Genomic DNA, 14,320 nt, shown 5'->3' with positions numbered 1-14,320 from the left:
AACATCCTCCAAAATTGGGTCTGTCCGGCCATCTGTAAAAAAGAAAAGAAAAGAAAAAAGGAATCAGCTGCAAGAAAGGTTTTATATATGATCCATGCAAACACCTAAGAAATATTTTATTTTAACAACATTTATACTCACAAGGTTATATCAACAGTGACATCAGAGGAATTTATATCGATACATAAGGATTAAGTCGAACTCAGGTTGCTAAGAATTACATAAGCAGGTTGACATCCCTGGGTTCAACCTGAGAGTAGATATAGACAAGTGGAGACCCATGACAATTTGTGGGGACAGGCAGGGCTGTAGGAGACTTTGTATTGTGCTTATTTCCAGTCAATTTTCCATCATCACCACCCTGATCTCCATAAATGCGTCCCTCTGGGAAACATACTCTTATTTGGTTGCAGGGACATACAATATATATTGCACCATGTGGCAGGATTTCAAAGACAATGAGGTGTCCATGTGCTTGCACTTGTCTCAGGCTTATATAAGCACCTATGATTCCTCCAATAATCACCTGAATCGAACCAACGACATTGCTCCATAAACTCAGAACTTTGCTAGTGGAGCAAACTTAAGGACAACTTTTTGTCTTTTTAAGCCTCCATATCCTGGCTTTTTGACATTTGACACCATATAAACCATTGTGTTAATAATTTAACACAGGAAACTTCACTAAAATTGCAAAGTAAATCAAACATATTTAAAGTGAATATCTGAACTACTTTAACTGTCTTAATATTGTTGCTTCCTCTCTTCTACAACAAGATCAGCACAGCACACCACATTTCTCGCTTCTGTTATTTGGGCTGATTTTAAGTGTTGCTCACCCTATGCTCAGAGGCACATGTGACCAAATTCTTCCAAGCTACACAAGAAGTGGATTGGACTGTGAAAGACCAACCGAAATTGTGTTTGCATTTTTACAAATTTGTAGGGAAGTACAACATCTCAGAGAGGTCAGGTCTCCTGCTCCCCTGGTTCATTCACTAGAGCTGCCCAATTTCCCTGCTTTTGAAAATTTGTTAGAAATATCTGTTGGCTGTAGGTACGTTCTTAAACTACAAGGTTTTTTGCCTATTAGTGAATATAACTGAATATTTCCTTTTCCTGTATGTTTTATGCCTGTGGACATTCATGCATCCTTCTTTAATGACAACTGTTGGGGCCTCCAAACTGAGACAATGCAATTAATTATTACACTGTCATTACAGCTTTCTTCTTCCAAACCTACATTAATTGTACTGATGATTATTTCTACAACAATCCATTCCTTTTGCATTCATAATTTCATACTGTGCTGAGCTCATTGATACCCCTTGTCCTAAAATGAAATGTTAATTGGTATCCACTACTCCCTCTGCAATAAGAAGCCAGGTCCCTCCTATTCCTATATGATTCGCTTGCCACTTAAACATATTATCTGTTCTACCAATTCCAATGCTACAGATTTCCCCAAGGTGGAGTCCTCCCTACTGATGCTCTTCATTCATTAAACCAGCATTACAGTCTTGTTAATATACAGATCCACCACCAGAGGGCAAGCCGATCCATTCCTTGCAATAATTGGCAGCTGCACCACTCATTCCATCATCTCAATTACAAAAAAACACAGAGATCCTCAAATATTGGCTGGCCTTGGCAGCCAATCAAAATCTGTACTTGCCACAAACCCTGCCCCTCCATGATCTCATCTCCAAAGGGCTGTCAACTGAGAGTAAGTCTCCACACAGACCCTCCCCAGCTCCAAACCAGGGGAAAGAACAGGGGGCAATCCCTGTCACGCTCCATATCACCATTTCCAGAAAGGAAAGAATGTTCACCATGGCAATTAAATCAGTGGCTTCCTGACATGGCTATTTTCTCCATTGCAATTGTTTCCATCCTTAAGACAAGCAAGCCAGCTGGCCTTCTTTTGCAGCACAACTGACAAGAGTAGAAGGATGAGTGAAAAAGTGCAGCAGCAGCAGCACATTCTCTTGCTGCTTTGGAGCTAAACATACAGGTGCAATCTCCAGGCTGACATCTGTCAACTCTGTTGCCACATGCTCTGAATCCCCTTCCTCCTTCCTATAGCACAGTCCTCCCCTCTTTAACCCAACCACAACTCAGAAATAGGGAACAAACAGGGAAACTGGACTCTGAGCCATGACAAGTCTCAGTCTTTTATCCATCAATCACAGATACAGTAGGGCCCCGCTTCTCGGCACCCTGCTTTTTGGTGTTCCACTAATACGGTGCCAGCGGGACGATCAGCTGGAGGGGGGTTGGAGCTCCCCATGCTCCAGCTGATCTTGCCGGAGGAAGAGAAGATCAGCTGTAGTGTACACTACAGCTGATCTCCTCCTCCAGCGCGATCAGACTCCCGTGCGGCTCGAGCTCCTCAGGTGCGATCAGCGGGTCAGGTTCCAGACCCCCGCACTACAGCTGATCCGCTTTTCGGAGATTTTCGCTTTTTGGCAGTGGTCTAGAACCTAATCTGCCATATGAGTAGGGCCCTACTGTAATATAACCCTACCAACTACCTGTAACATCACATTTATTTTATTTTATTTATTAGATTTATATCCTACCCTTCCTCCCAGTAGGAGCCCAGGGCGGCCAGCAAAAGCACTAAAAACATTCTAAAACATCATTAAAACAGACTTTAAAATATATTACGAAACATCCTTAAAAATCATATTAAAACAAACATTTAAAAACATATTAAAACAAAACATCTTAAAATCTTTAAAAAACAACTTTAAAAACATCTTAAGCAATTCCAGTACAGATGCAGACTGGGATAAGGTCTCAACTTAAAAGGCTTGTTGAAAGAGGAGGTCTTCAGAAGGTGCCAAAAAGATAACAGAGATGGCGCTTGTCTAATATTTAAGGGGATAGAATTCCAAAGGGCAGGTGCCACTACACTAAAGATCCATTTCTTATGTTGTGTAGAACGGACCTCTTGATAAGATGGTATCTGCAGGAGGCCCTCACCTGCAGAGCACAGTGATCGACTGGGTATATAAGGGGTTAGACAATCTTTCAGGTATCCTGGTCTCAAGCTGTATAGGGCTTTCTACACCAAACCCAGAACTTTGAACTTAGCCCTTTCCTATCCATCCCCCAGGTAAAAACACCACACATTAAAAGGTAGCATAGTGATTAAAGGACAGTCTGGTCACTGTGACATGAATTGGTAAACTCAAGGTTGGACTACTGTAATGCACTCTAGGCGGAGCTGTACACAAGGCTATTCTAAAGCTGCAGCTGGTGCAAAATATGGCAGCAGTGGGGTGTCCTACTGCTCACGTTACTCTTAAAGAGCTTGCACCTGCTGCCAATAAACTACCAGAACCTATAAAGCCCTAAACCAAGGATTCCCAAACTGTGGTCTGCGGACCACCCATGGTCCAGGAGCTGCATTCAGGTGGTCCACAGTGCGTCTGTGAAAAACACTTGCAATCTGAATTCTGTAAAACGCTGTGGAATTCAAATCGTAGTACAATACAATAAAAGAAGCAATAGACTACAATTAAAAATGATACAGCTTTTAACACAGTGCATTACAATTGCTACAATGGACAGAAAAATAATATTAAGTGTTTCACCAAGACCCTCAGCAATTTTCAAGTGGTCTGTGGGGGGAATAGTTTTGGAACTCTGCCCGTCTGTTCCCTGACCTCAACTAAACCGCAGTCTCCAACCCATTGACGTAATAAACCTTAAACAAAACTATGCAGGTAAGAAGCCAGCAGGGGTGTGGGGGCTTTCCAGTGTTTTGCACCACCTGCAGCATGTATGACTATCTGCCTGTTGGACAGAAGTCGTGGGTGTGCTCTCGGTGCAATGAGCTCCTGGCTCTCCGGGAACGACTTCATTTCCTTGAGGCCAAGGTGGCGGACCTGGAAAAGCTGAGAGAGGCAGAGAGGTGTGTGGAGGAGGCCTTCAGGGATGTTATAGCTGTGTCCCACTCCAACGATGATAGCTCTCCTGCTATCATGGAGAACGATGGTCTCGGGGAAGGAGAGCATCCAGCTGAGGAAGAGGGAAACGATCCCTTAGAAGGGACCCATTCCTTGGGAGATGAGCAGCTATCCTCTCGTGCCGAGGATATATCTCCAGGGGGTGGAGGGATCCATGTAGTGGGTGATTCGATCATTAGGAACATAGACAGTGGGGTGTGTGATGGGCGTGTAGACCGCAAGGTGTTTTGCCTGCCTGGTGTGAAGGTTGCGGATATCGCCCGTCGTTTAGATAGTTTGGTAGACAGTGCTGGGAAGGAGTCAGTGGTCGTGGTGCACGTTGGCACCAACGACATGGGGAAATGCAGCCGTGAGTTCCTGGAAGCAAAATTTAGGTTGCTAGGTAGGATGCTGAAAGCCAGGACCTCCAAGGTGGCTTTCTCTGAAATGCTACCAGTTCCACGCGCAGGACCAGCCAGACAGGCCCAGCTTCGCAGTCTCAATGCGTGGATGAGACGATGGTGTCGGGTGGAAGGGTTTGGATTTGTTAGGCACTGGGGAACATTTTGGGACAAGCCGGGCCTGTACAAAAGGGACGGGCTCCACTTGAACCAGAATGGAACCAGACTGCTGGCACTTAAAATTAAAAAGGCAGCAGAGCAGCTTTTAAACTGACTGAGGGGGGAAACCCGACAGGAGCTGAGAAAGGTCCGGTTCGGAATAAACCTCCCCCCTGGGATAAAAACCAAAGAAATGATGAAATTTTAAAAGGGGTAGGCCTAGAAGTAGGCATTGTGAGAGCAGGGGCACAGGATATAAATTCAGAAGAGCAAAATTACCACAGGCCTAACCACAAGTGCCAAAGACACTTGAAGAGAGACACTGCTTACAAGTGCCTGTACGCTAATGCTAGGAGCCTCCGAACCAAGATGGGAGAACTGGAATGCTTGGTCTTAGAGGAGAGCATTGATATAGTGAGCATAACGGAGACCTGGTGGAATGGAGAAAACCAGTGGGATACGGTTATCCCTGGATATAAACTATATCGGAAGGACAGGGAAGGACGTATTGGTGGAGGAGTCGCTCTATACGTGAAAGAAGGCATTGCATCCAGCAAGCTCGAAACCCCAAAAGAGGCAGACTCCTCCACAGAATCGTTGTGGGTGGTGATACCGTGCCCCAGGAGGGACTTAATACTGGGAACGATCTATCGTCCCCCTGATCAAAATGCTCAGGGAGACCTTGAGATGAGATATGAAATTGAGGAAGCATCCAAACTAGGAAAGGTGGTAGTAATGGGTGACTTCAACTACCCGGACATAGACTGGCTGCATATGTGTTCCAGTCATGACAAAGAAGCAAAGTTTCTAGATATTCTAAATGACTATTCCGTAGATCAGTTGGTCATGGAACTGACCAGAGGGACGGCAACCCTGGACTTAATCCTCAGTGGGGACCAGGACCTGGTGCGAGATGTAAGTGTTGTTGAACCGATTGGGAGCAGTGACCACAGTGCTATTAAATTAAACATACATGTAACTGGCCAATTGCCAAGAAAATCCAACACGGTCACATGTGACTACAAAAGAGGAAACTTCACAAAAATGAGGGGATTGGTAAAAAGAAAGCTGAAGAACAAAGTCCAGAGGGTCACATCACTCGAAAATGCTTGGAAGTTGTTTAAAAACACTATATTAGAAGCTCAACTGGAGTGCATACCGCAGATCAGAAAAGGTACTGCCAGGGCCAAGAACATGCCAGCATGGTTAACGAGCAAAGTCAAGGAAGCTCTTAGAGGCAAAAAGTCTTCCTTCAGAAAATGGAAGTCTTGTCCGAATGAAGAAAATAAAAAAGAACACAAACTCTGGCAAAAGAAATGCAAGAAGACAATAAGGGATGCTAAAAAAGAATTTGAGGAGCACATTGCTAAGAACATAAAAACCAACAACAAAAAATTCTATAAATACATTCAAAGCAGGAGACCATCTAGGGAGACAATTGGACCCTTGGATGATAAGGGGTCAAAGGTGTACTAAAGAACGATAAGGAGATTGCAGAGAAGCTAAATGAATTCTTTGCATCTGTCTTCACAGTGGAAGATATAGGGCAGATCCCTGAACCTGAACTAACATTTGCAGGAAGGGATTCTGAGGAACTGAGACAAATAGTGGTAATGAGAGAGGAAGTTCTAAGCTTAATGGACAATATAAAAACTGACAAATCACCGGGCCCGGATGGCATCCACCCGAGAGTTCTCAAAGAACTCAAAGGTGAAATTGCTGATCTGCTAACTAAAATATGTAACTTGTCCCTTGGGTCCTCCTCCGTGCCTGAGGACTGGAAAGTGGCAAATGTAACGCCAATCTTCAAAAAGGGATCCAGAGGGGATCCCGGAAATTACAGGCCAGTTAGCTTAACTTCTGTCTCTGGAAAACTGGTAGAAAGTATTATTAAAGCTAGATTAACTAAGCACATAGAAGAACAAGCCTTGCTGAAGCAGAGCCAGCATGGCTTCTGCAAGGGAAAGTCCTGTCTCAGTAACCTATTAGAATTCTTTGAGAGTGTCAACAAGCATATAGATAGAGGTGATCCAGTGGACATAGTGTACTTAGACTTTCAAAAAGCGTTTGACAAGGTACCTCACCAAAGGCTTCTGAGGAAGCTTAGCAGTCATGGAATAAGAGGAGAGGTCCTCTTGTGGATAAGGAATTGGTTAAGAAGCAGAAAGCAGAGAGTAGGAATAAACGGACAGTTCTCCCAATGGAGGGCTGTAGAAAGTGGAGTCCCTCAAGGATCGGTATTGGGACCTGCACTTTTCAACTTGTTCATTAATGACCTAGAATTAGGAGCGAGCAGTGAAGTGGCCAAGTTTGCTGACGACACTAAATTGTTCAGGGCTGTTAAAACAAAAAGGGATTGTGAAGAGCTCCAAAAAGACCTCTCCAAACTGAGTGAATGGACGAAAAATGGCAAATGCAATTCAATATAAACAAGTGTAAAATTATGCAAATTGGAGCAAAAAATCTTAATTTCACATATACGCTCATGGGGTCTGAACTGGCGGTGACCGACCAGGAGAGAGACCTCGGGGTTGTAGTGGACAGCACAATGAAAATGTCGACCCAGTGTGCGGCAGCTGTGAAAAAGGCAAATTCCATGCTAGGGATAATTAGGAAAGGTACTGAAAATAAAACAGCCGATATCATAATGCCGTTGTATAAATCTATGGTGCGGCCGCATTTGGAATACTGTGTACAGTTCTGGTCGCCTCATCTCAAAAAGGATATTATAGAGTTGGAAAAGGTTCAGAAGAGGGCAACCAGAATGATCAAGGGGATGGAGTGACTCCCTTAAGAGGAAAGGTTGCAGCATTTGGGGCTTTTTAGTTTAGAGAAAAGGCGGGTCAGAGGAGACATGATAGAAGTGTATAAAATTATGCATGGCATTGAGAAAGTGGATAGAGAAAAGTTCTTCTCCCTCTCTCATAATACTAGAACTCGTGGACATTCAAAGAAGCTGAATGTTGGAAGATTCAGGACAGACAAAAGGAAGTACTTCTTTACTCAGCGCATAGTTAAACTATGGAATTTGCTCCCACAAGATGCAGTAATGGCCACCAGCTTGGATGGCTTTAAAAGAAGATGAGACAAATTCATGGAGGACAGGGCTATCAGTGGCTACTAGCCATGATGGCTGTGCTCTGCCACCCTAGTCAGAGGCAGCATGCTTCTGAAAACCAGTTGCCGGAAGCCTCAGAAGGGGAGAGTGTTCTTGCACTCGGGTCCTGCTTGCGGGCTTCCCCCAGGCACCTGGTTGGCCACTGTGAGAACAGGATGCTGGACTAGATGGGCCATTGGCCTGATCCAGCAGGCTCTTCTTATGTTCTTATGTTCTTAACTGCTTCCTTAAACAATTTGGGACCAGGTTACTTGAAGGTGCATACGTCTTCATTCCTATTGCCCTATTTGACTCTTAGAATCAACTGACAAGGCCCTCAAGGTAGCATAGCTTGAACCTTTCATGCCTAGTTTGCATGGTCCGCCCCAAATGGCCTAATAAGCTAACCTCTGAGGCCTTGTGGGCCTAACTAAGCCCATGGGCCAGAGGTTTCCCACACCTGCTTACAGAGATTCAATTAGTGACCAAGAGGGCTTTTTCTGTGGTGGCACCCTCTTTATAGTACCACCTTCTCTCTGACCTCAGTCAGGTTCCAACATTGATAATGTTTCAGTGCCTACTGAAACCGTATCCATACCCCCAGGTCTTTCCTAGTGTTTAATTCCAGTACGTTGTTATATTTTAACTTTGCACTGGATTATAAACTGTATTATTTTTATCAGTATTGATTTTAATGTTATATTTTTAAACTTTGTACACCATCTTGAGACTAATGTAGTAGGTGATACTGACATTTTAAAATCAATTAAAGAGTGAAATGTGAAATCTTACCTCTGCCACAAACTCACTAAGGCTACAATCCTACACCCATGCTTCTTGAAGGAAGTCCCACTTAATTCAACGGGACTGATTCCCAAGTAGCCACACATAAGGATGTAGGATAAACCACCTTAAGTAGGCCACTGTTTTCAGCCTCAACTCCGCATCGGCAATACTGAGATAATCATACGGGGCTACCACCAAGAACTCTTGTAAACAGTGCCAACATAATGTCTGTGAAGTGCTTTGGGCACTCTATAGTGCCATATAAATACTATTCCTGGAACACGTGACTACACCCCTTCTCTGTAAACTCCATTACAATCTGTTTTCTCCCACTCCCATCCCATCCCATCCATCCAATGGTCCACCTCCTATTACAGATATAACAAAAATGACACCCATACTGCTGATAACTATGGCCATTCCACCCTCACCCCCATTCCAATAGCGTATCACAATTTTCCTCCCCCTATCCTAGTCTGCTGGCCAATCACATGACAACATCATGGTCAGCACCATGAGAATGCATGGTTCTCCTCCCACCCCTCCCCATGATAACCCCATGCTCTCCTTCCCCATATTATTATTATTATTTTATTTAATTTATATACCGCCCTAAGCCCAAGGGCTCTCTGGGCGGTGTACATAATAATAAAACAATCAGAGAATATATAAATACAATAATACAATGGAATCAAACAAAAATAATCAAAATAGCAGCAAAATACATCAATAAATATTAATAGTACACATGAAAATGCCTGGGAATATAAAAAGGTTTTCACCTGGCGCCGAAAAGATTGCAGCGTCGGCGCCAGGCGCACCTCATCGGAGAGACCATTCCACAGTTCGGGGGCCACAACCGAAAAGGCCCTATTTCTAGTCACCACCCTCCGAGCTTCTCGATGTGATGGTACTCGGAGGAGGGCCCTAGATGTTGAGCGCAGTGTACTGGTACTTTCATATTGGGAGAGGCGCTCCACCAGGTATTGCGGTCCCATGCCGTGTAAGGCTTTATAGGTCAAAACCAGCACTTTGAATTTAGCCCGGAAACAAATAGGAAGCCAGCGCAGACGGGCCAGAACAGGTGTTATATGAGCGGACCTTCTGGTCCGCGTCAACAATCTGGCCGCTGCATTCTGGACTAACTGTAGTTTCCGAACTATCTTCAAGGGCAGCCCAACGTAGAGTGCATTGCAGTAATCCAATCTAGAAGTTACCAGAGCATGAACGACTGAGGCGAGGTCGTCACTGTCCAGATAGGGACGTAGCTGGGCTACCAATCAAAGATGGTAAAAAGCATTCCGTGCCACTGAGGCTACCTGAGCCTCAAGAGACAGGGAAGAGTCGAAAAGAACTCCCAAGCTACGAACCTGTTCTTTCAAGGGGAGTGTAACCCCATCCAGAACAGGGTGAACACCCACCATCTGGGCAGAGAAGGCACTCACTAACAGCGTCTCGGTCTTGTCTGGATTAAGCTTCAGTCTGTTAGCTCCCATCCAATCCATTATCGCGGCCAGGCAACGGTTTAGTACGTTAACAGCCTCACCTGAGGAAGATGAAAAGGAGAAATAAAGTTGCGTGTCATCAGCGTACTGGTGACAACGCACTCCAAAACTCCTGATGACCGCACCCAGCGGCTTCATATAGATGTTAAAAAGCATGGGGGACAGTACCGATCCCTGTGGGACTCCACAATGGAGAGTCCAGGGTGTCGAGCAGTGTTCCCCAAGCACTATCTTCTGTTGACGACCCACCAAGTAGGAGCGGAGCCAGTGCCAAGCACTACCCCCAACTCCCAACTCCGTGAGCCTTCCCAGAAGGATACCATGGTCAATGGTATCAAAAGCAGCTGAGAGATCGAGGAGAATCAACAGGGTCACACTCCCCCTGTCCCTCTCCCTACAAAGGTCATCATACAGGGCGACCAAGGCTGTTTCGGTACCAAACCCAGGCCTAAAACCGGATTGAAACGGATCGAGATAATCAGTGTCATCCAAGAGCCCCTGGAGCTGGCCGGCCACCACCCGTTCCAGAACCTTGCCCAGGAACGGAACATTCGCCACAGGTCTGTAGTTGTTCAAGTTATCTGGGTCCAAGGAGGGTTTCTTCAGGAAACTGCCATCCACCTACACAACAGTTCCATGACAATCCCACGGTCCTCCTCTTCTTTACCTTTCTCATCATGACAACCACATGGTGCTCCTCCCCCATGTCCACTAACCCTGTCACATGACAACAACCACATTGCTTTGTCTCTATGACAATCTTATGGTCCTCCTTCCTTTCTTACCCTGACAACTCCATGGCATACCCCTACGCAATGAGACTCCAAAAAAGCTTCATGGTCCTTTCCGCTTCTTCACCATGGCTACCCATGGGCCCACCTATCCACTACTCTGCCCAGACCCATGATTATCGTGCCATTACCATGACAACCCCACAGCCCTCCCCCCTTCCTCATACCCCTCCTCCACTACAGACCCATGCAATCACCATGACAACCCCATGGCCCCCCTCTCCTGCCATGTCACGTGACAGCCCCATTGCAATCACTTCCTCTCCCGTGACAGCCCCAGGCCATCCTCCCGAGAACCCCACAGCGCCTCCCCCTCCCCCACGTGACAGCCCCTCGGCCATCACCCCGTCACCATGACAACCCCGCGGCTCTTCCTTCCTTCGCTCCCTTCCCTTCCCCTCCCCCCAGCGTTCGTACTCACAGAGCTCGCAGTAGCGCCGGCAGCCGCGGCCCAGGGAGTGGAGGTAGCGCTGGAGCACGTCGGTGAGGAGGTCGCAGGCGGAGAGCTGCACCGAGTCCCAGCCCAGCGCCTGGCACACCTGCGCCACCGACACGCGCAGCAGCCACCGCGAATAGCTCTCGCACATCCTCACGGCCGCCCAGCAGCGCCCCGCGGCCGCCGCGCCATGGCCCCAGCGGAAGAAGGCGCCGCTCACGCCGGAGCCTCCTCGGCGCCTCCGGCCGCTGCCGCCACTCTCACAACTCTTGCCGCGCTCTCCCCTGGTCCTGGTGCCGCCGCCGAAGCTGCTGCCGCCATCTTGGGGTCGCCCCGGCAGCCCAGGCCTGCTGAGCCCAGAGCTCGCCGATGGGGCGCCCGCCTCCATCGATGACTCCGGCATCGCCTGGCCAGGCAGGCAAGGCAGGGCAAACCAGGACAAAAGTTCGGTGCTGTATCCGTATGTATGTGTGTATGCAGATAGATAGATAGTGTGTGTGCGCGCGCGTGTGTACATATATACATGTGGATAGATAGATAGATAGATAGATAGATAGATAGATAGATAGATAGATAGATAGATAGATAGATAGATAGATAGTGTGTGTATCGATTGTGTGTGTGTATGTATAGAGCCAGTGTGGTGCAGTGGTTAGAGTGTTGGACTACGACCTGGGAGACCAGGGTTCAAATATCCACACAGCCGTGAAGCTCACTGGGTGACCTTGGGCCGGTCACTGCCTCTCAGCCTCAGAGGGAGGCAATGGTAAACCCCCTCTGAATACCGCTTATCATGAAAACTCTCTTCGTAGGGTCACCATAAGTCGGGGTCGACTTGAAGGCACTCCATGTATAGATAGATAGACATATATAGTGTGTGTGTGTGTGTGTATATATGTGTGTATATACACAACCACGTAATTGTGATTAACAAAACAGAGATTTTGATTGTTCTACCAAAACATTTCGGCTTCACCTTCATCAGCTGCTAACATACAAATGCTGTTACCAAGGTGGCAGTTATAGAGCTTTGAGGATGGAATGCTTAGAGGGGCTTCCTTTGCAGAAGCTAAGTGAGGTTTGTACTGTCCTTCAGGTTCAGGCCATGTGTTCCAATGTGTCCAGAGAGTGTATCCAAAATTTCTCCCTTTTAGTCAGTGCTGTTGGATCTGTTGGCATATCTGTAGCTGTTATAGAAAAGTCTGACAGGCTGTGGCCCTCAGTGTTGAAATGTTTTGCAACTAGTTGCTGCACTTTTTTTGTCAAGATTGCTGATTTGTGGTTTCTGAAGTGTATGCATAGGTTCGTTGTAGTTTTTCCTACGTATTGGATATGACATCCTGTTTTTTGCATACGATGACATAAATTATATTGCAGGACCTGCAGGTGATGCTCTGTTTGATGTAATATGTTCTGCCTGTCCTAGTGCTTTTGAAAGTAGCTGTCTCCCTGAGGTACACACAGGTGATGCAGCGTTTGGAGTGACAAGGATATATATATGTATATAGTGTGTGTGTATGTATAGATAGTTAGTTTTGAACGCAACAAACAGAACTGTAAGGATTCCGTTAATCATCTAAAAATGCTGATGAAGGTGGAAGCTGAAATGCTTTGCTAGTAAAATAAAGACCTCTGTTTTGTTAAACACAATTATGTGTGTATATAGTATATATATAATATATATAATGTGTGTGTGTGTGTGCATATCTACATCTATATATGTATATATATATTAAGGGAACTTTTTTATGGTTATGTATTATTGGTCTTGCCATTCTTTCTTATATTATTTCTAGAGCGCCTGTATCAGGACTGGGGAGCCTGTGACCCTTTGGATGTTGCTGGACTACAACTCCCATCACCCCCTGACCACTGGGTTGGAGTCCAACAGCATCGAGACCTGGGATGGGGAACATATGGCTTAAAGTGCCATACTGGGAATGCTCAGCCATGAAGCTCACTGGGTGACCTCAGGCCAGTCACTGTCTCTCAGCCTAACCTACCTCACAGGGTTGTTGTGAGGATGAAATCAGGAGGGGGTGAACCATGTTTGTACGCCACCTTGAGTTCCTTGGAGGAAAGGTGGGATATAAATATAGTAGTAGTAGTAGATGTAATTGGACTCCAGCACCCATTAGTCCCAGCCAGCGCATGGCCAATGGTTAGGGATGATGGGAGTTGGGGTCCAACAAAATCTCTGAAGGGCCACAGCTAACATCTCAACTCATTTATTTATTTATTACATTTATACCCTGCCTTTCTTTCCATGATAGAAACCCAAGGCGGCTTCCACATGGTTCCCAGGCGGTCTCCCATCCAGGCACTGACCACACCTGACCCTGCTTAGGGAGCTGGCCTTATGTGCCTTCAGACCATAGCCTGGGACATTTAGAAGGACACGTCAACTGCGTGCTATGAGGAAAGACTCAGAGTGACGTGACCTTATGGTTAACTGCTTAGAAAGTGTGGTATTAAGCAGTATATCAGCTATATTGGGGCCCTATCCAATATAGGAAAATAGAAAGCTATCTTATACTGAGCTAGACCGTTCCAGACTGGATTATCTCCCAGCCTTACCTAGAGATGCCAGGGATTGAACTTGAGACCTTGTGCACACAAAGCAGATGCTCTGTCACTGAGCTATGGCCCTTCCCTGGTGCTGCAGCTCTCCTGGCACAACAGACTTTCATGTGCGCAATAGATCTTCCTCTCCTGTCCCCTTCAGCCCCCTCCCCTTCAAAATCAGCTCCAGAGGGTTAGGAAACCCTCCAGAGCAGATGGAGGGAAGAGGCATGGGGAAAGGAGAGGAAACAATTCCCATTGCACCAGCAGAACTACGTGCGTGGAGCACTGGATACAACCCATAAATAAATAAAGCTGATGGAGCGCAATAAGGCAGCCTCCATCGTGATGGCTACAGTGTTCAAGGCAGTAAGAGAACAAAAATGGGGAAGGGCCTATAGTTCAGTGGCTGAGCATGTGCTTTACATGCACAAGGATCCAGGTTCATTCCCCATCTCCAGAGAGGGCTGGGAGAGGCCCCTGTCCAAAACCCTTAAGAACTGATTCTAGCTAATGTAGCCAGCTGTGGCTAACCTCTGGCCCTCCACTGAACTCATAGGTGGATATGCCTTAGAGGGATTTTTTTTTACAGTCAAGTAGTATATAAATGTTATTACATAAAAAAGT

The 14,320-nt window shown here is 46.2% G+C and overlaps 1 protein-coding gene across 1 annotated transcript in view; it reads right to left on the bottom strand.

Annotated features, from left to right (window-relative positions):
• The window catches only part of TAF3 (TATA-box binding protein associated factor 3), a 42,250-nt gene extending 30,681 nt beyond the window's left edge, over positions 1-11,569 (bottom strand). The window contains exons 1-2 of the mRNA XM_061640395.1: positions 11,117-11,569; positions 4-32 (exon numbers count right to left, since the gene is read on the bottom strand). Coding sequence (XP_061496379.1) covers positions 4-32; positions 11,117-11,534 — 447 coding nt within the window. The 5' untranslated portion in view covers positions 11,535-11,569. The remainder of the gene's footprint in view (positions 1-3; positions 33-11,116) is intronic.
• Positions 11,570-14,320: the final 2,751 nt, after the last annotated feature.

This window comes from Rhineura floridana, chromosome 8 (assembly GCF_030035675.1).
Source record: "Rhineura floridana isolate rRhiFlo1 chromosome 8, rRhiFlo1.hap2, whole genome shotgun sequence".
NCBI classification, from domain to species: domain Eukaryota; kingdom Metazoa; phylum Chordata; class Lepidosauria; order Squamata; family Rhineuridae; genus Rhineura; species Rhineura floridana.
The sequence above is the reverse complement of the archived record's forward strand: the minus strand, read 5'-3'. Positions and strand labels throughout refer to the sequence as shown.